The 19,195-nt window shown below is 50.4% G+C and overlaps 1 protein-coding gene across 3 annotated transcripts in view; it reads right to left on the reverse strand.

Annotated features, from left to right (window-relative positions):
- ATP9A (ATPase phospholipid transporting 9A (putative)) overlaps positions 1 to 7,687 on the reverse strand; it is a 64,907-nt gene extending 57,220 nt beyond the window's left edge. For all 3 annotated transcript variants that reach the window (XR_010375166.1, XM_064465242.1, XM_064465241.1), the window contains exon 1: positions 7,487 to 7,687. Coding sequence is in view for 2 of the 3 variants with exons in the window: in XM_064465242.1 (XP_064321312.1) it covers positions 7,487 to 7,554 (68 nt within the window). In the remaining variant the exon portion in view is untranslated. The remainder of the gene's footprint in view (positions 1 to 7,486) is intronic.
- Positions 7,688 to 19,195: the final 11,508 nt, after the last annotated feature.

Raw genomic sequence — 19,195 nt, forward strand, 5'->3', positions numbered from 1 at the left:
CAAACATTTCGAAACCCTGAGAGCAACAAACAGCTAGGTCAAATTACTAGAATAAAATAACTGGAGATGCTTTACTCTTCAAGCACATACAAGAGGCATCAGACTTCCTACAGTCTTGCAGCACCTTTAGGCAGGGACATTGCCTGTCATTCTGCATTGGTAGAATTTCTAAGACAATGGACTTCCATCTTTGACTATTCCCTAGGTAGTACCATAAAACCATCAGCAACATAAGTACTCTAAATGTAACCCACTTGTAGTAACCCCTTCAGTTGCCCCTGAAACTATCAGGTTTTGTCAAATCTACAAACTTTTCTTTTCTTGTTAAGAAAAACTAACTAGGAGATCCTTGTTCCCCACACGGTTGTGTAAAATACCCACACCTGAAAGGCAGTTACCAGCATCAAGCAAACAGTAAAGTTGGTGTTAAACACGCAAATTCATCAACTCTACTTCAGAAAATATCTTATTAGCTTGATACCTTTTAATTGCAGTTTTCTTTTGTGTTTGCAGATGACGATGCAAGACAAACCATCACTTGTATCCCGAATATATTTTAATGAAAAACAGTGAAAATGGAGGTATTTGGATCACAACAGAAAATAGATATGCTGGGGGGGGGGAAGTGGTTTTCCTTCTTCCACGATGGAGAAACCCACACAAGATTAGCCTTCATTTCACGTTTTAATGACTGTGAATTCAGTATGACCTCTCGGATAAGGCTCCAAATAAGAGGCTTTGCCCAAGGGAGCAAACCTGGTGTCCACACACCCTGTTTCATCACAACATGCTTCCCAGTCACAGAGAGAGTCAGTCAGTCCTTGTAATCAGACATCTGAAACCAGTTACCTCTGTTTATTTTTCAGGTTGGGCCTCTTCTAGGGATTGTACTCAACAGCAAAAATACCTACGCACCTATATCATAATGTTTACAATAGGATAAGGCTCAGAGACGGTACTACTATAATTTAACATGTTTTTTACTTGTGCTGGGAATTGTTTTTACAAAGTAAAATTCACCAACACGCTCCAAAGAACTTTCCAAATATCTGGGCAGATCTACAAACCAATATCTTAATCTCCAAAGCAGACACCCAGACATTTTAATAAGTTTAACGGCTTATCAGAATTTTTTCTTCATGAATGTATAAGAAAATGGCAAATGAACCCCACAAACGAATCACAATGTTTTACCTTAGGAGGATTGTGCTCTGCCCAACTGTTTATATACAATTATATTGACTTTAGTCTTTTCCAAATTACTATGAATTCACTAGTCCGTGAATACTAACACCTCCACTGCAAAATGGCTTATATTTGCATGGTTCTCAACGAGGCAGCAGCCCCCAACACTGACAGCACCTTCAAAGGTGGGGAAGTAGAGGGCAATTGCACAAAAGCAAAATTACCCAAAATTTAGCACACATTCTGCAATCAAAACCATGACCTCTCCTGGCTTTCCTACCACAATGATACTTGTTGTAAGAATTTTAATTTACAAATGCTGTGTTACTAGAAGATTTGAGAATCAATCTAAAAATAATGCAGTTCCAAGAATAAGCAAGAAAGAGCATGGGAGAATCTGCTGTGCAAAAATAACAGTTTTGTGAAATTCCCGCCTGGCTAGAGTCACAGTTTTCGCAACCCCCTGAATTACAGGGAAAGCAAACTGAAAAGCTAATTAGACAAACAAAAGAAAAACTTCCTGCCCAGCGAGTTTTTGAAGGCAATTATCGGTAGTATCAACACACAAGTAAAGAACATCCAGCATTTCTGCTGAGAAGTCTCCTGCATTGCCTTTTAGCACCAGGTTTCTGTGCAACGTGAAGGAGTTTGTTAAAAAAATAAAAGGCCAACCAACGAACACAATACTACAACCAGCAGTAACAGTCGCAGGTTGCGACACTTTAACTGGGGCGGTTTATCAGCACTCAGGAATCCCATTACGTCGCCGTCTCGCCGCCGCCTCCAGAGCGCACGGTGCTGAGCACAGAACTCACGCTGGAAATCCTGAAAAATCAGCAAATGCTGATCTTTATCCCATATACGTTCAAAGATACCCAAAGAGTTTTTGTTACGAAGACATCTAGTCAACCCCAGTGCTGGCATTTAACTCTTACCCATCCTGCGCCCTTATTCTCTCCCCTTGCCCCACAAACCACCCGGCAGCCGCTGTGCTTCGCCAGGCGGGCACAGAGCAGAAGCCCACAACCCAAATCCCAGGCAAGCATGAAACTAAGCGGCGACGGTTATCTCTGCGCGCTAATTGCGCAAGTGCCAGCCCACGCCTTGGTGAAATAAGCTAGAAAAGGAGCTTTTGGTAAGAACACGGACATTTCTCAAGCCCAGAACCATGTGCTCATTCTTACAGGCAGATGTTTATCACCTCCCCAAAGATATTCCATTGCCATAATTTTTATTTGTTTAAACTTTTCAATGATGTCTTAAACTTCATTAAGTAAGAAAACATTACTAAGCTCATTAGTTCTGCTTTAAAATCCTCTATAGGACTTCTGCGATTGTTACGAAGCACTTTACACCAACAGGAGCTGGCTGCGATGGCAGATTGTGTTTTAATAGTGCAATGGCAGGTTTCACGAAGCCACCCAGGGCCACGTGCAGACAGGCCAGTTTCACTCCCTGAACCTTTTCTGTCTTACGTGTGCCGATGTTGCAACGCGAGTGAACACCAGTTTCCGCAGCCGCTTTTATCACTGCGCCAGGTTGCGTTGGCACAAGACGTGGTGCGACCCCGGTGAGAGCCCGGCGCTCGCCGGTGCTGCACGGCTGCTGCGCGCTCGCAGGAGCCACAGCAAAAGCCCCCAAAGCCACCAAGGGCCCGTACTGCGGGGACAGACGGCCACGCTTAGGGCGCAAAGTCCCGGGCCGTGCCGCTAAACGTCCGACTCGGGATGCCCGCATGCTGGGGTGGCGGAGCACAACTCACACTGGGAGCCAAAGGGAAAGACGACGCAGGAAGGTGCGTGGTGAACCTAACGAGGAACACTTCAGACAGTCTCCTTGCCCTTCCTTCTCCTCCGGAAACTGAATAACCTTCACCTCGAAGAAAACACTCTGACAAATCCATTCAGTTGGGCACCAGCAACGATGTACTCTGAGCACGTACCAAGTACACAAACGCGTTTTCAGTTTACCCTGGTGTTCATTAAAGTCCTTCTGACTGAAGATATCAGCTTCTCCCAGTTAACTCACTTGTTCCTCCCTGAAAGAGTTTTACAGGCCTTGTGGTTCTGTGATCTACTGTTTCTCTGGGCGCCATCCCCGTTTTCAGGTGTGAAGCTTAAAGACCTGGATGATGAGGGAAGGGGCTGCTCAGGCTACCACATCGCTCCAGAGCTTTCCGCTCAGGGCAAGGTCAGCATCGCTGTTTCTGGCAGGAGAGAACTATTGGCATTATTAGGAAAAATAAAATACTTTCCGTCAGGAAATCAGCAGACTATGTCCTTGAAAGGGAAAGACAGATTCTCTAGAAAAACAGCGGAAAGTTTACATTGCTGCTTAGAGATGCTGATAAAATTAGCATGCACTTTCCAGGAATGGAGTCGCAAAGTCACAGAAGCGTGAACAGTTTCCTATCAAAGTTTAGGAATACATATTCCTAAACATTTCTCCTTCTCCATTTTGCAACTGAAGCATTGAAGAACAGTATTGCAGTAGCCCCTGAAGTATATTAAACTAGCAAGTCACTGTACATCACAACCTTTGAAAATCATCTTACAGAAAGAACATGAAAAATATATGAAGACAGCTTATACAGCATCGTGTTATTAATATTTTAAATAATAACTTGGCAAAAATCATCATTAAAACCACACTCTCAAATCCCCAAATAAAATCAAAACCACTCAAAAGCATCTCTTTTAATGTGATCTGTACCTGAAATTTTGAGTCCTGCAAGTGATTCGGCCCTTAACCTACACAGGGATCTAAACGAAGGTGTTGACAAGCAGATCTGCCGCGTGCTTCACTGGGGACGATATTTTGTTTACAAAAATGTATTCTTAGGGATGATGTAAGAAGCAGTAATATGACAGATTGACTGTCAGATGCCAGATCAACAGCCATTACCAAGAAGCAGGTTTTATTTATGAATGCAGCGTTTGATGGAGAAGTATTTGAGAGCACAAATAAAAAACCCTTTCGTAAGCATTTTTCATGTAAAACAAATCTAATGGAAAAAAAGCATCACATTTCTCTAATGCTGGGGTAGTATTTGTCAAATTAGCGCTCAAGTTCGTCAACGTATTTCATCATTTCCACAGCAAGCACATTTCTCAGATAATGTGTCTATGTTTCTCACAGGCCTCGGCACATTTAATATACAAACCAACCTTCCACATTTCATTATTTTAAAAGCATATGAAGAATTTTCCATTGATAAAACAAAAAACCTAAAACAAAAAGAAACAAAAAAAAAGAAAAACAAAGCCATGCACAACCATCTGGCCTTTTTATGCACCCACACGACTCAAATATTCCCGTTTCAGCCTGTGTGCCGGCGCAGCCGGGGTGGCCGCGGAAGGGGCAGGAGCTGCCATGCCTGCAGCCCACCCCTGCCCACCCGCCGAGCGCCGCAGAACAGCTCGTCTGGGGGAAACCAGCCCTGCACACGCCGAGGCACACCCACACGCAGGCAGACGGAGGGCAGGAGCTCCCATCTCTTCCCTCTGTTGACTTTGAAATGGAATTTGCCGTTTTAAATGGAGCCAAAGAGTACACACACACCCATACAGGCATGAAATGTTACTGTAAAGCTCCTCCTCCCCGTCTCGTTCCCCATTCTTCCCCCCACGTTTCTGGATCAAGGCCTTTCCACATTGCAGAGGCAGCATGAGCACAGCAGTTTGCCGGTTTCAAAAAAATGCCCTGCAGGCCTGTGGACTGAGACCATAAGCTATTTAGGGAAAATCGTGTGTCATGCACTGAACAGAGCATCTGGGGTCCTTCAGGAACTTGCAGCTCCCTTCCCGGCCGAGCTCAGCCCCTGGGCAGCTCAGATTCACCATCCCACCAACCGTCCCGCTGCAGCTAATGCCACCCTTCCCTCCTAACTGGCACATATCTCAGTGGTCTTCAGAGTGCTGCAAAGCATTTGGAAGAATATGGCTGAAGTCAAGGCATACGGCTGCAGAATTTAGAGCTTAGCCTTTGACTGCAGCCAGGGAGATCCGCATTAAAGTTACGCTCACGAACTGATAACCACTTCTCCTACTGGTTTATTAAGCACATGGTTTCTCTTCAACACAGATCCCAGCTGTTTGTACCATCATTCATCTCCGCAAGGCTACTGTGCGAGTTCCTTCCTGGCTTCTCTTCAAAGTACGCTAGAGGCTGAGGCTGTAACGAAAGCCTTGCTCGGATGACACCTGCCCTTCGCTGCCCACACGAGTACTAGGCATTTCTTACTTTTTCATTAACGTACATGAAGATTTCTATGAAGTCATTCAGTACAGGGACAGAAATCTGTTCCCCACTCCAGAAGACCACACTGACAAAAATCTCTGCCCGAGAACTTGCCCCTACTGGTGGGGGGAAACTCCCACAGCAGAAATTGTAGTGGGGGGCTATGCTAAGGTGAGGCCTTTCAAGACTTGCTTATCCCTGGGTTTTCATATGTATCAAGGAAGATGACTTGGAAGTGCTTTTCTTTGGCTTTTTCTCAGAGAACAGAAGAAAGAAGGTCTTGATGGTGGCTGAGGATTCCCAGGACCCATCCTGGATGCGACACCAGCGACCCTCCCCAACTCTCTGGCTGATTTCTCCTTTGGTTTATAGCACCGTTTTGGATGTGCTTTGTTATCCACACCATCATCCGATCAAATTCCTAACACATCACAGGCTACTTATCAGGAAAACAAGAGTTCCCAATACATGACAAGTCCCGTCTCCAGAGTTACTGCGCCAAACAGAAACCCCAAAGCCACGTTATCCAGCCTGCTATTGAGAAAAATCCTGAGCAGCCTTCCTTCACAACTTCTTGCTACCAAAATTTCTTGCTACCACAGGAAACATCATCTCTGGGACTGCTAATCAGGCAGAGCCCACAACCGACGAACCGCAGCTTAGGTTAGATGAGGGCAATTTCTATTAGACGCTCCTAACCTCGCTGTGATACCCACGAGGGGCTTGGCGGAGACTAGGGAGCTTTAGGAACAGAAATGGTTCAGGAATCTGTGAGAAATTTCTCAGGCCTCCACCTCTGCCTGATCCCTCTCAATCACGTCACCGAATTTAATGCCTGGGTGGCTGCACCTCGTGGAACTTGCCCGGCGATACATGTTGCACAGGCGCTGGGGAATTACTTGCTGCATCACACAGGCCTCCCAGCTCGGTGTCACCGACGCCGATGCTGCTACATCAGTGATTAGAAACAATGTTGACGACAAGGAGAAATTTTAATGATGAATAGACTATGTCGAACAATTGTAGTTAATCTGAACCAAAACTATGAACCAAAACCATAACAAACAAGGGGAAAAGCGTCAATTTCTCCTTGTGCTAACAGTCGGGATTTCCTTTGATATTTTGGTTTATTTTGCTAATATCACTCACCCGTTTTAGAAAACAATTATCCAGGGACAAAAGAAGCACTGCAATAAATAACTGACAGCCAGGTAACTTGGACACGCTGTACACCCCGCTGCGTGCAAACCAACCCGCCCGGGGAGCGGTGCAATTTCCTACCAAAACAGCGGCAAATGATCGTTTTTTTCTTATTTAGCTTCCTGCGTGGGAATACCAGGATAAACAGATGCACCCATCTGCTTTAGGAAGGCACCCCACACTCGGGATACGGCAGCACCCCGCACTGAGGTGCCGCATCGCTTCGGCTGACGGAGCCAGGCAGAGCCTTGCGCACCGAGCCCGAGCCCCCCGCCCCGCGCCGGCCGCCGCCACCGCCGGGCCAGCGCCACCCCCCAGCAGAGGCCGAGCGCCCGCCCGAGCACCAGCCTTGCAACGCTCCGGCCCGGCGGCGGGGCTGCTGCGGGCAGCGGGGACGGACGGACAGCCAGCCAGACGGACGGCCACCCCTCCGGGCCGGGCTCGGCGTGCCCCCGCCGCGCTCGCTGCCGCCCAGGCGCGGCTTTGTCCGCAAGGCCCGCACGGAGCGGGCGATGCGGGGAAGGGCCGGCCGGGCCGATCCCTCCCCACGCAAGGGGCTGGAGGCCGGCCCCGCTCCCCCCAGCCCCGCTCCGGCCCGATCCTGCCCCCCGCCCGGGCGTGCCACGGCAATGGCGTCAGGAGCAACCTGTCAGCGCCTGCCTCCTGCCTCCCCCCTTCCTCCTCCTCCTCCTCCTGCCGGGCTCGGCCCGCGGCCGCGCAGGGCGATGCGGCTCCCGCCCGCCCCGGGCATCCCGCAGAGCCCCGAGGGGGGACCCCGGGGGTCTCCCGCAAGAGAGGCGGCGGCCGGGCGAGGAGCGGGGCCCGGGGCCGGCGGGGGCTGCGGTCCCGCGGAGCGGCTCACCCGCTGCGGTGCTTGCTGTCCATCCGCTTCTTCTGCCGGACCGGCTGCAGCGGGATGTTGTCGGTCATGGCCGCGGCTGCCGGGGCGGAGCGGGGCGGGATGGGCTTCCCGGCAGCTCCTGGGCTCGGCTCGGCTAGGCTGGGCTCAGCTGGGCTCGGCCCGGCCCGCCGCCGTCTGGCGGCGCCGCCGAGGGGGCCGGGCTCGGGGCCGCCGGGCTCGCAGCACGCAGGTGCCGCGCCCGCCCCGCCCCCCCGGCCCGCTCCGCGGCCCGCCCCGGCCCCCCCGCGCCCCCCGGCACCTGCTCTGCCCCCGCCCGCACCTGCTCTGCCCCGCAGCCCCGCAGCCCGCCCCAGCCCCCCGCCCGCACCTGCTCTGCCCCGCAGCCCCGCAGCCCGCCCCAGCCCCCCGCCCGCACCTGCTCTGCCCCGCAGCCCCGCAGCCCGCCCCAGCCCCCCGCCCGCACCTGCTCTGCCCCGCAGCCCCGCAGCCTGCCCCAGCCCCCTGCCCGCACCTGCTCTGCCCCGCAGCCTGCCCCAGCCCCCCGCCCGCACCTGCTCTGCCCCGCAGCCCCGCAGCCCGCCCCAGCCCCTCGCCCGCACCTGCTCTGCCCCGCAGCCTGCCCCAGCCCCCCGCCCGCACCTGCTCTGCCCCGCAGCCCCGCAGCCCCCCGCCCGCACCTGCTCTGCCCCGCAGCCCCGCAGCCTGCCCCAGCCCCCTGCCCGCACCTGCTCTGCCCCGCAGCCCCGCAGCCCGCCCCAGTCCCTCGCCCGCACCTGCTCTGCCCCGCAGCCCCGCAGCCTGCCCCAGCCCCCCGCCCGCACCTGCTCTGCCCCGCAGCCCCGCAGCCCGCCCCAGCCCCTCGCCCGCACCTGCTCTGCCCCGCAGCCCCGCAGCCTGCCCCAGCCCCCCGCCCGCACCTGCTCTGCCCCCCAGCCCCGCAGCCCGCCCCAGCCCCTCGCCCGCACCTGCTCTGCCCCGCAGCCTGCCCCAGCCCCCCGCCCGCACCTGCTCTGCCCCCCAGCCCCGCAGCCTGCCCCAGCCCCCCGCCCGCACCTGCTCTGCCCCGCAGCCCCGCAGCCTGCCCCAGCCCCCCATCCGCACTTGCTCTGCCCCCCAGCCCCGCAGCCGGGGCCAGCCCTGCCCCGGCCCCCCCGCGCCCCCCAGCTCCCTGCCCCGCTCCCGGGGGCTCAGCCCTCCCGCACCCGCTGCCTCCCATGTCTCGCCCCAGCCCAAAGGCCCGCGCCACAGGTCCTCAGCCTTTTGCAGCCAGCGTGGAGGTGCAAGCTACATTCTCCCCTTCCTCATGCCATCCACCACCCGCCCTACCGGGCTGCGCTTTGGGGTGCTGCTGCTCGCACCCTTCTTGCCCGGGAACCTTCTCCCGTGCCTGGCAATGCCCACTTCTAGATCCCGATTCCGATCTCCTCTGCAGATTTAGGAACAAATTGCTCCAGCACTTCTGTTTACGACTTCAAGTTTTCTTTACAATCACAGTGACTAAATCTTCGCTACAACTGAGTATACAGCTCGGATGCCACCAGAGCACTGGGCCACAGAGGCTGAGATATGGGCTTGGCCTGATAAACTTTGTATTTTATCAGAGAGAGTTCCTGGAAGCCACGATAGTCTTTCCCATCAGTCACTTCATATTCCTGTCCCAGCTAAACTCTGCCCAGTGTGTCTTTGACACCTTATCTGTCTTCTCCATTCACCCACTTTGCCTCACTCCAGCTCTTCTTCCTCCACTGCATTTTCCTCCTGCTACCTCTGTATCTTCATGTGCTGCTTTGCCATAAACAAGAAAGCAAAGGGGTGCTGCGGGCACTGCAGACCCTGCTCACCTCCAGCCCAGGTGCCTCTCATGCTGTTGACCTTCTTCTTCATTCAAACATGAAAGCCAAAGTCCCCAGAGGCAAAGATGTACTTCACAAGGAGGATTAGGAACTGGTTCTGCAATGGTCCTAGTCAAATGAAGTACACTTTCCTCATGACACTACCACGAAACAAACTGGTCAAGACAAATATTCATGTAACGCATCCTTTTTAAAATGTGAAATGTTAACTTGCGTCTAGAAAACCGCAAATCAGGAAGTCTAACAGGGTTTATGGTATCTGGTCAGCCACCAGAATCTGCGCTGATAGCCTGGTGGAAGCTTGGTGTAGAAATCCAGTGAGTAATTGACAAAACGGCAGTAATAGTAACAAGTAAAAAATTGCTCTGGATTGTGTAACCGGTTGGGCGATGGCCCCGTGTCACAGTGTCACAGCTGGCCGACAGGGATCCAGCCCCCACCCCTTTCAAATTACTTCCTCCCTCTTCGCGGTTCCCCTATAACGCTTTCCTCTCTGCGCGGCTGTGCTCGAAATCAGCTCTGCAAAGGCACTGGTTTTACAAAACCCATCTGTCTGGGAGAGCTCCCGCATTTATTTATTCCGATTAAATCCTCTGAGGAGCTGGGTGCTGAGCGCAGCCCACCACAGCCACGCAGCACCAGCCGGAGTGCCGCAGCCTCGGGAGGGCACGGCCTCGTGCCAGGAGCTCCTCTGGTGGATTCGCCTCGCGGGGAATCATAACGTGGGCGTTGGGCATTTTCTGTAATCGAAGCCTTGCCTGAGCAGTAGCTGAGCCCCTGGCTGTGGCGGGCAGGTGCCCGTGGGTGCTGGTAGCACCCAGCCGACAAGGCTCCCGTTTTGCTGCGAGTGCTCCGGCCGCCGTGGGCACTGCCCGCCTAAGTTTGCTCCTGCCACCTGCATAGGCACACCAGTGAGGGCAGCAAGCCTGCTGTCGGCTGTCATCTGTGCCAGCGCGGCTTCTTCCTCTTCGAAACCACCAAGATTTACACGGGTGCCCCTCTACAGATGGAGGAAATGCCCAGTGCAGACAAGGATTGTACGAGACAGTCAGATCTACCCATCCCTCTCCGCATCTTACACTGCAGACCTGGTCACGGCGACATCTGAACCTCTTTCTAGCGCAGGGCCTGCTTGTTTCTCATCCCATCACAAAGAGTCTGCAAAATCCTTCGTTTAACAAATAACCTGCTTGGAAACGTTCGCGAGCGAAGGCTCACCGCGCCTGCTCACACGCGCCGCCGTGTTCAGACCACTTACAACGTGCGCCCCGTTCAGTTGTAGCTACTCCCTACAGCTGCCGGCTGTCCTGGGCTGCCGGATCTCGGCTGCCGGCACGGTCCGGCTAAACTGCTCCTGGTTCTGGGAACCAAAATACCACAGTCGCGGTGGCCAAGAGCAGAGAAGGAGCGGGTGAGCCTGAGGGTAAGTTCAAAACCACCATTTGTTTTAACATAGTAAAAGTAGCATGCACCAAACCGACTGACCGGGGCTTTTTTTTAAGATAAGAGATGTTTGCAAATATCTTAAAATGAGCTCAAGGTCATCTTAAATAATAGTCAGTGCTTTCCCAGTGAAAAATGAAGACTATTTTTAAAAGAAAAACAAAGACTGTGTGCAAAATAAGAAACAAAGAGCAAAGTAGAGCGAGTTGCATCGGAGTTTCTGGGTAGCTCTCGTCTTTCCTGTCCTCGCTGCGCTCTAGCTCAGGTTACGCTATGGATTGCACCGGCACAGAAACTGCAATTCTCATTTAATTTTTTTCTTCCCAGTTGAAGCAGAGTCATCCTGACGTTTTGTAATGAGGACGTTTCAGCAACATAATTAATAGTTACACCAGTTTCAGGCACCAGTACTGAGGCTGTTTAAGCAGATATTTTCAATGCCATTCTAACCAGGGCAGGCTTGTTCCTTCAACTGTTTGTAGAACTGGCTTTTAGACCATATTTCAGTGTCATAACACCATGTTTTAATTTCTTACTTCTCAATCTACTGTTCTTATCCACTCATGGAGACAACTGAAGTAGAAGTACAAAGCCCTTCTCCTCCCACAAATATTTCAGCTCATGAAACGTATTTTCTTTTTTTTTCCCCACTGCAGAAATAATTTTTTTTTTTAATGCGAGAAAAGATATGACAATAGAATTCGCTTCAAATGATAATTCAATAAAAGGAGCAACGGAAGAACCTAAACAGGATGTTGTACTTGACCAAAACTGTCACAAACAATAACACCACGGCCACAAAACCAGCGGCCTAATGCTGTAACCGGCTGAAATGGTAACCCAGTAAAGCGTATCAAACAGCACTGTTACCTGCTGCGAGGTGGAAGCGGCGCTCAATTCTAACACCGCCAACATTCTTTTAAGCCCTCGGTATCTGTGTGTTTCCGACAGAAATGACTGGCAGCCCTCCTGCCGACGGAGCAGCTGAACGTCCCTCACGCCGTTTCTGCCCCGTACCCAGCTCGGCCGTCCAAGAGCACGGGAGGAGAAACAGCTGCCTGTCGTACCGTGACTCGCGGTTCCAGGCGTCCTGAAAGAGGAGCAAAGGGATGCACAGCCAGGTTTACACGTGTCTGCATGATCGGGGTAATGAATTCGGCAAATGGTTATAAATCAAGCGACAGTGATCCTGCAGACTCACTCCTGCAGCATCTCAGGATTCAAACAAACTTCCAAAGCCTCCCTTGCAGGCACCCTAATTTTCTGCCTTGTACTGTAAGGCTTTTGATTTTCGGTCAGCAAACCACTATGAAAGATCTAGACTAGGCTGTAGCCCAGCGGGCTAAACCCACTCCTTGGTGTATTTCTTGCACAGCTTTAGCTTTGCTATAAAGGTTTTGCACGCGCTGTTGCCGTTCGCAGCGGGTATGCGCGCCCCCGATTTCCAAGCCTTTGATTTTCATTTGTCTATTGAGAAGGAATGCCCAAAGGAAAACCTCCAACCTCACACTGAGAAGTTAGGTTTGCTAAATCAAGTGAAATAAAACCTATTTTGGTTTTTTTCTGGTGCCAGTGGCTTGTTCTTCTGATGCTCTATTTTGGTAAGCCCAGAACCCGAGGCTCACAAAGGAGCAGAAAGCTGCAGAACTCAAACCACACAACGGCTCATTTAAAGGAGCTGATGTATTTTTCATCATTTTGAATCATTATCTATGCTTTTTTCTCCCAGGACTTTTTTTTTGCCCAGGTGATTAAAGTAACACCACAGTAAACAGTGGTTTATCCCCCACCCCTCCCAAGTGATTTGTCACAGAACCAGCTCTGGACCTCTCAGCCTCCCCCGAGGCTGTCCTGTAGGTAGAGCTTATCAGATGCTGCCAGGGTTTTCATCACTGCCCATTATAGGTCCCATTTTAAAACCAGAAACTGTTTATTGGCAAGTCCGAGGCTGAGCACCCGTTTTTGACGTGGAGGGTTGTACAAAACTACCAGGTTGCCGATCGGAACGATTTGCTACCTTTCCCCAGAGCAGGCAGCACCAGCACACTTGTTTTGCAAGTAGGGTTATGTTTTATGCACTGAAGAGCCCCGAGTCTCTCCTGGCCTGCCGTGCAAGCTGGCGAAGACAAGTGAAAGGTCAACCTGGCAAAGCACAGCCTAAAGCATGGCGGGGTGTGCCTAAAGCAATGCAGAAGTTTCTGCGTCCGTGAGCCTTTACCGTAGCTGTTCCCAGCGGTTTGGAAGTGAGCCTTCCTGCCTTTTGGGCCTCTCCCTCCCGCTTTTCCAGTGCGCCTGTGTTACAGAGCACCGCCACCTCCTCGTCCCGCGGCTTTGCCTCCTCCCCGCTGCCTGCGACACCGCTCCTCACCCCCGGGTGATGCCTTCCAGCGTGCTTCACCAAGCCTCAAATGCAGCCAGGTCTCTAAGCTCCGCCGATTAAAGAGCGTGTAAATAAACTGTGTTTTGGGGGTGTGCCTATATTCCTCCAAGGAGCAAGGCCTAGTGCCAGTTTCCCACTCAAACAATGGATGGTGGTTTTGACAATGCGCTTGCAAATTGTACTCGTTACCTATTCAGCACAATATGCTATAAATTTTCTTCCATTTCAGTTGTGCTACTAAATAAATAATTGAGGTTTTTTTTGCATAGGACTCCAGTGTTCTTGCCTGATGAACACTGTAGGTGGTCAGAATAATAATATTCTGTTTGAATTTTTATATGCTGGAAGACTAATTCAGTTTTGGATCTACATTTGCTTTAGCTTACCTTGTTTATTTATTTTTTCCCCTAAACATGAGTATCAAATTATAGATCATTCTGACATTGAAGGAGATGGCTTTTGTGTAACTAGTGCTTAACTGTGTGACCGGTGTTAGTGACACCAGTTGTGTAGGTGCGTAACTGGTTGCACAAAAAGCTTATGATTCCACAGGCGATTCAAGTCGTGACGTTATGTTTTGTACCTGGTACTATGTGATTTCATAAAGGCATGTTTTACAAACACCGGGGCGCACCTTCCTCGTCTGAAAACGTAACCCATTGCACGTGGCGCTTTGAGCTTTGTTTCAGAGCTGCGTTTGCAGCGGCCCCATTTGTGAGGAAGGCGAGCGTGCAGGAGAGGGGACTTGGTTGCTAAGGGCTCGAGAACTTGCAGCCATGCAGTAACGGCGCAGCGGGCAGCCTCGTACGCCGCGTTGTCTCCCCACGCTACTGACTCACTCCCACAAATGCCAAGGAAAGAGGTGGGTTTGCTGAGGTGAAACATCCCTCTTTCTCAAGGCAGTACTGAAATAGGCTTGGACTATGACACTCAATGCCTCGAAACGAGCGCAAGCGTGCCGCAGCCGCGCCTTCCCGGGGCCTCGCGGCCGCACGCGCGCAGAGTCGCTGCTGGGAAAGAGCATTTTAGCGAGGGAGAGGCGAACATGAACTGGGATGCTAAAGCAAGAATCATTAGCAACAGGGTATCATAGTGCGTGTGCCCCAAGCCTACACAAGATGCATTCATCTTTTAAATTTATCTTTTAAACGTCTGAACTCAGACAAGACTACCGCGATTAATTGGCAAGCTAAACACTACCAGATTATAATGCACTGTTAACACCTGCATCTCTGATCTGCACGGATGGCTTTGATATTATTTTTTCTTTTGACAAGTGGGCGATAGCGGATATCCTTTAAGCCTATATTTAATGAAGCCCTCCATAAATCCATCAACACTTGCTAAGGGAAACTACAATAAAGCTCATACTGCCATAGGCTCTGTTATCGAGGGACCGTTTGGCATTCTCATAATGGAGTTTCAGAGCAGACACTTCTCATGCTAACCCAAGGAAGTGCAGTGCGCATGTAGGATCTTTTTCTTCCTCGCACAATTATATGCTGTGGATCAAGAAGAAAACCACCCTTCAGTATCTAATTTTCAAAACAATAATAGTCAAACTGTCATTCATCTATGACAGCTGTCAATGTAAGAAATGAAGAAAAAGGTGCAGCTTTCTAGACAAATAAACTCTCATTTTTATTTTGTTAGGTCTTGAAATGATTTTGCTATTAGCTGCAGCTGTTTTGTGAATTCTCACCATACTGATTTTTATTTGCGTTACACATCCTATGGGTGTGATAAAAAGCATAAAGCTATAAACTGAGACTAAATCGGTATTTGTTACATGTTTTGTTTTTGCAAATTTTATCACACACACATAACCCCTACCTAAAGTGGTTATTTTGTCAGTTAAGACTGAAAGAATTGATGGAGGACCAGAAGAATAGGTAGTGAGGAAATCTGAGTTTTTCCAAATCTGGACATCACGAGTGGAGCGGGATGGAGTACTTTTAGTGTGCACAGAGGTTCAGGTACCCCAAAGCAGCAAATCATCTGAATGTGGGCTGAACTTCAAGGACCCAAGTAATCAAACTGGTTTCATGGAAACAACCAGTGTGTTAAAAAAAAATAAATTAAAAATTTTATGTGTGGTATTCTGAAGGTCTAGACTGCACAGAGACCATTTTTTCTAAAACAAACTTTGTAGAGTGGCTCCACAGGACTGTAAAGGGCCACCTTGATTTAAACACATCCTCTGTCATCATGTGCATAGCCCTGCAAAGCCATTGGGGATGCAGGAGCATAACATGCACAAAAGGTTTCAGGGTAGATTCTGTATTACTGCACTAAAAATACAGGTTATTTGTCAAGTACTTATTTTCCCCATATATTCCTCCTGCACCTCCTTTCTCTCACAAGGCACCACGTTGGGTGCCCCTGGCCCTCGCGCTCTCGTGGCTTGATAAACCAGGTGCTTTGACTTTAGGTCAGCTCAGTTTGTTTTGGTTTATTTGTTTTGGGTTTTGTTGGATTTTTTTTTTAATTTGAAAGCTTAAATGAGCTGAGTGAAGTATAGACAAGATCGTTATTAATAGAAATGGTATCTTATTTATGCTTTGAATCATATTTGCCCCTAAACCTATGTAAGCAAAAGCATAGGAACGTCTCTACACAACCGTTGTCAAACTGTTTAAAAGGCTTTGTTCGTGCTGTTCAATGTGACCTGCTTAACCAGACTGAGGAGGACCACGGCGGGTGCTCAGGTGCGGTATCTGCCCACCAAAGCCAGCCTCTGGCCCTGGCGAGGAGCGGGGGAACCTCTCCCTGCATGCAGACAGGCTCCAGCTGTGCCTCCTGCGCCAGCAGCCCCTTGGCCACCATCAGTTCGGCAGCGTTATTTTCAGCAGAGATGGGTTTCATGCTCCCAAGCCTACGGAAGCTGCGACCACACTCCGCTGTTAGAGGTTCAAACACTGCAAGAACGGAGTCGTACTCCCGGCCCGGCACCGACACCCACCGCCGCTCGAGGCTGCGGCCTTTGTGTCTCACCCTGTCCTTCCCTTTTGCTCTTGTAGTTCTGGGTACTGTGTTGACGTTATGGACAGTACCTCTGTTTTCCTCCATATATTTAGATTCTATGTTTGACTAAATATAAAACAGTGAATTTTACTTGATTTGTTTTTTAGCTTTCTTTAGAGAGAGAGACACTTCTACACAAACCTTTAGTAAGGTCTGGATTTTGCCTAAACCCATTACTGGAAAATAAGGCACACAATGAGATCCACCTGTTCCCATTCTGCGTGAAGTAATTGCAGCAGAGAAGTTAATCTTTGGACGACAAGATGTGACAGCCAGAGAGGCTTATAAAGAACTTCGAAAGGAGATGGATACTGCTATCAATTGGCTGGGATATCCAGCACGATTCAGTTATAACAGGCATTAAAATGCATGCTTTCCAATAAATCAGACAGCTTCGAGTATCAGTGGTATTAACAGCAATCAAAAGGTTGCAAAAAACACTGCCCTTGAAAGGCAATTAACTCAAAGTGGAGAAAATATGATAATGAAACAGGTAGTATGATAATAGGCAGGAGCGTGTAATCGCTCCCGAGTTGTTTCCTGTCCTGCTGTGGCTGTGCCACGACAGACGCTTTTCTAGGTCAGAAGAACGTGAGCTGAAGCCAGAGATGCGCAAGCCCAGCGCTCACACGCCCAACACTCCCGGAGAGCGGCCGCCGCTGAGGGGGAGCGGGGAGGCTATAGGGTGCACGCGGAGAAGGGCCCTCTCGTCTGGGCGCACAACACAGAGGGGGAAAAAGCCTCAGCACCGTAGCAGTAACCTCTCGGGATCGCACAGACACTAAGGCTTTCTGCCCAAGCTGTTAGTTTGCAAACAGAAGCCATCATCTTTCCTGATTCCAAATGCACTGCAAACCCTGCAGTAAGCACAACGGCTTTCAAGAGGAAAAATAAAAAATTAATGCAATACTCATCGCTTTTCCTTTGTTTCAGCCTCCCTCTGCCATTCCACCGGCTCAGGCACCTCAGCCAGGTCCTTTCCCCCCTGCGGATCCACCCCCACTGGTCATTTACACTTTGCTCCATGTTGTATTTATCAGCAGCCCAGGGAAGGCTCCCACCTCCTCGCTGCCAGCTGCTGGAAGGGCAATCAGCCCCACACGGCTCAGCCCAGAGGGCTGATCGTCTGCTTGGCTTTCAGGCGAAGTTACTCCTCAGAGTTCCCACTGACTTCTTGGAAAGTTTTGAACAGAAAAGGCAATTCAATAGATGTTTCTTTAGAGGAATAGAGGTGATGCATTAAGATAAACCTAATGCACTTTCTTTTCCCCTCTTTTTTAAGCAATGCAACTTTTAAGTTCAAAATTAACATTTTAAGTAACCCAGCCTTTACCTTAGCTCATGCAAGTGAATACACTGCTTACACAAAAGCAACAGCCTGGGCAAATCCTCTATGTGATGAGCAAAGAAAGAAGTAACAAATTAGAACAGGAGAGTCCTTGAGGCAAGAGGAGAGGCTAATGAGCAGCGACAGCACACATACCGAGCTCACTTCTGCTTCACACCGACGTAGCTGTATTCGCTTCGGTAAACTTGTTTCTAATTTACATCAGCATAGGGAGGAAGAGAACCAGCTGTCTTTTTTTATTGTTAAAATGCTGTAACATCAACGTTAGTGTAAACTGCAGCCACTGGCCAATGCGGGGAGTTCCGCCACGCTGAGTTTCAGGCGCTGGTTCAGCTCTTGCACATGGGAGAGCACCTAATTCCCAGTCCTGCGTGCTTCGGAAAGGCAGTCTCCCCCCAGCTCCCTCCAGCAGAAATACCCCTCTGGCACAGCCCGCTCTCTGCCGTGGGGACAGTGGTCAGATAAGTCCTACCCGTTCTTCGGGTTTTGTGATAAGATCCAGGACTTGCCCACAGCATCTTAGCTGGGGATGCTGCTACGCTCCAGCCTGGAGCCGCCTTGTCACTGAGCTGTGAGATACAGCTCTGGGCACAGGGCGAGCCTGACACCGCGGCCTGGAGAGCAAAGCCTCGCAGTGACTCTGTGCCAAATCACATTGGTTCATTTTGCAGCTCTCCGCCCGCCAAGCCAGGCTCTAGCTGCGTCTACCTGATTCCCCCGAGCAATCCTATGCGCAGGGTATCATACAATTATTTGCCAAAATCCCTTGTTGTCCTGGTTACCCAGCAGTTTCCTGACATTTTATTTCTAGACCAGAGCTCATGCTTTAATAAACTCCTCCTCCTGGCTCATCTCCCCTTAATTTCCAACCTGTTGACCAACACAGCTGAAGGTGGCAGAGGTCTAAATACATAATTACATTCCTATAGATGGTCATGAAAAGGCAGTCAAAGCCCCACAGCTCGGCCCCCCCCAAGGTAAAGCTGTAATGTGAGCTCACCGCCTCATGGGACACGTTCAGAGCCTACATTTAAGAGAGAAGGAGACCCCGAACCTCAGGAGCTGTTTGGATGAGGAGACGTCAACAGCTACTGCTGAGGCACAAAGCCCCAGGGCAGCAGGTCGTGTTGGCTTCCTGCTAAAGGGCTCGTTTCCTCCTGCTGCTGACACATTTTCATAGCATCATGATAGCACTTGGCATCAAGCTCTCAGTGGAGAGCAGGCTTGTTATCACAGGTTCTTCTGAAGCCAGGCCACTTTTTCACAATACCCATAGTTGGCCTATGCTGGAGAGCAGATTTCCCAGTTAGGGCAGGTCTTTAGATGTGATCCACCTCTGCTGTAAACCCAACACCTCCTCTTTCACACCACATTGCTCCTAGAGCTGCTGCTGTCAGTCCTGCTCGGGGTGCCCAGCACCACCAGTGCAAGGCACCAGCCAGAAATCCAGCCCAAAGTTTGAAGGGAGAGAGCAGCAGCGCTGGCCACAAGCCCCTCGAGGCCCCCAGAGCAACGCCGCTCTCAAAGCAGGTTCTACGCTCAGTGGTCAAGAACAGCATCCACGCTAGCAGGAGCGTACAGTTTATTTCTACTCATCACCAGTGAGACACCTCTTGCTATATACTCCTCATCCATCGTGGTTCAGATTACGATCCCTCGGC

Source organism: Phalacrocorax carbo, chromosome 14 (assembly GCF_963921805.1).
Source record: "Phalacrocorax carbo chromosome 14, bPhaCar2.1, whole genome shotgun sequence".
Taxonomy (NCBI): domain Eukaryota; kingdom Metazoa; phylum Chordata; class Aves; order Suliformes; family Phalacrocoracidae; genus Phalacrocorax; species Phalacrocorax carbo.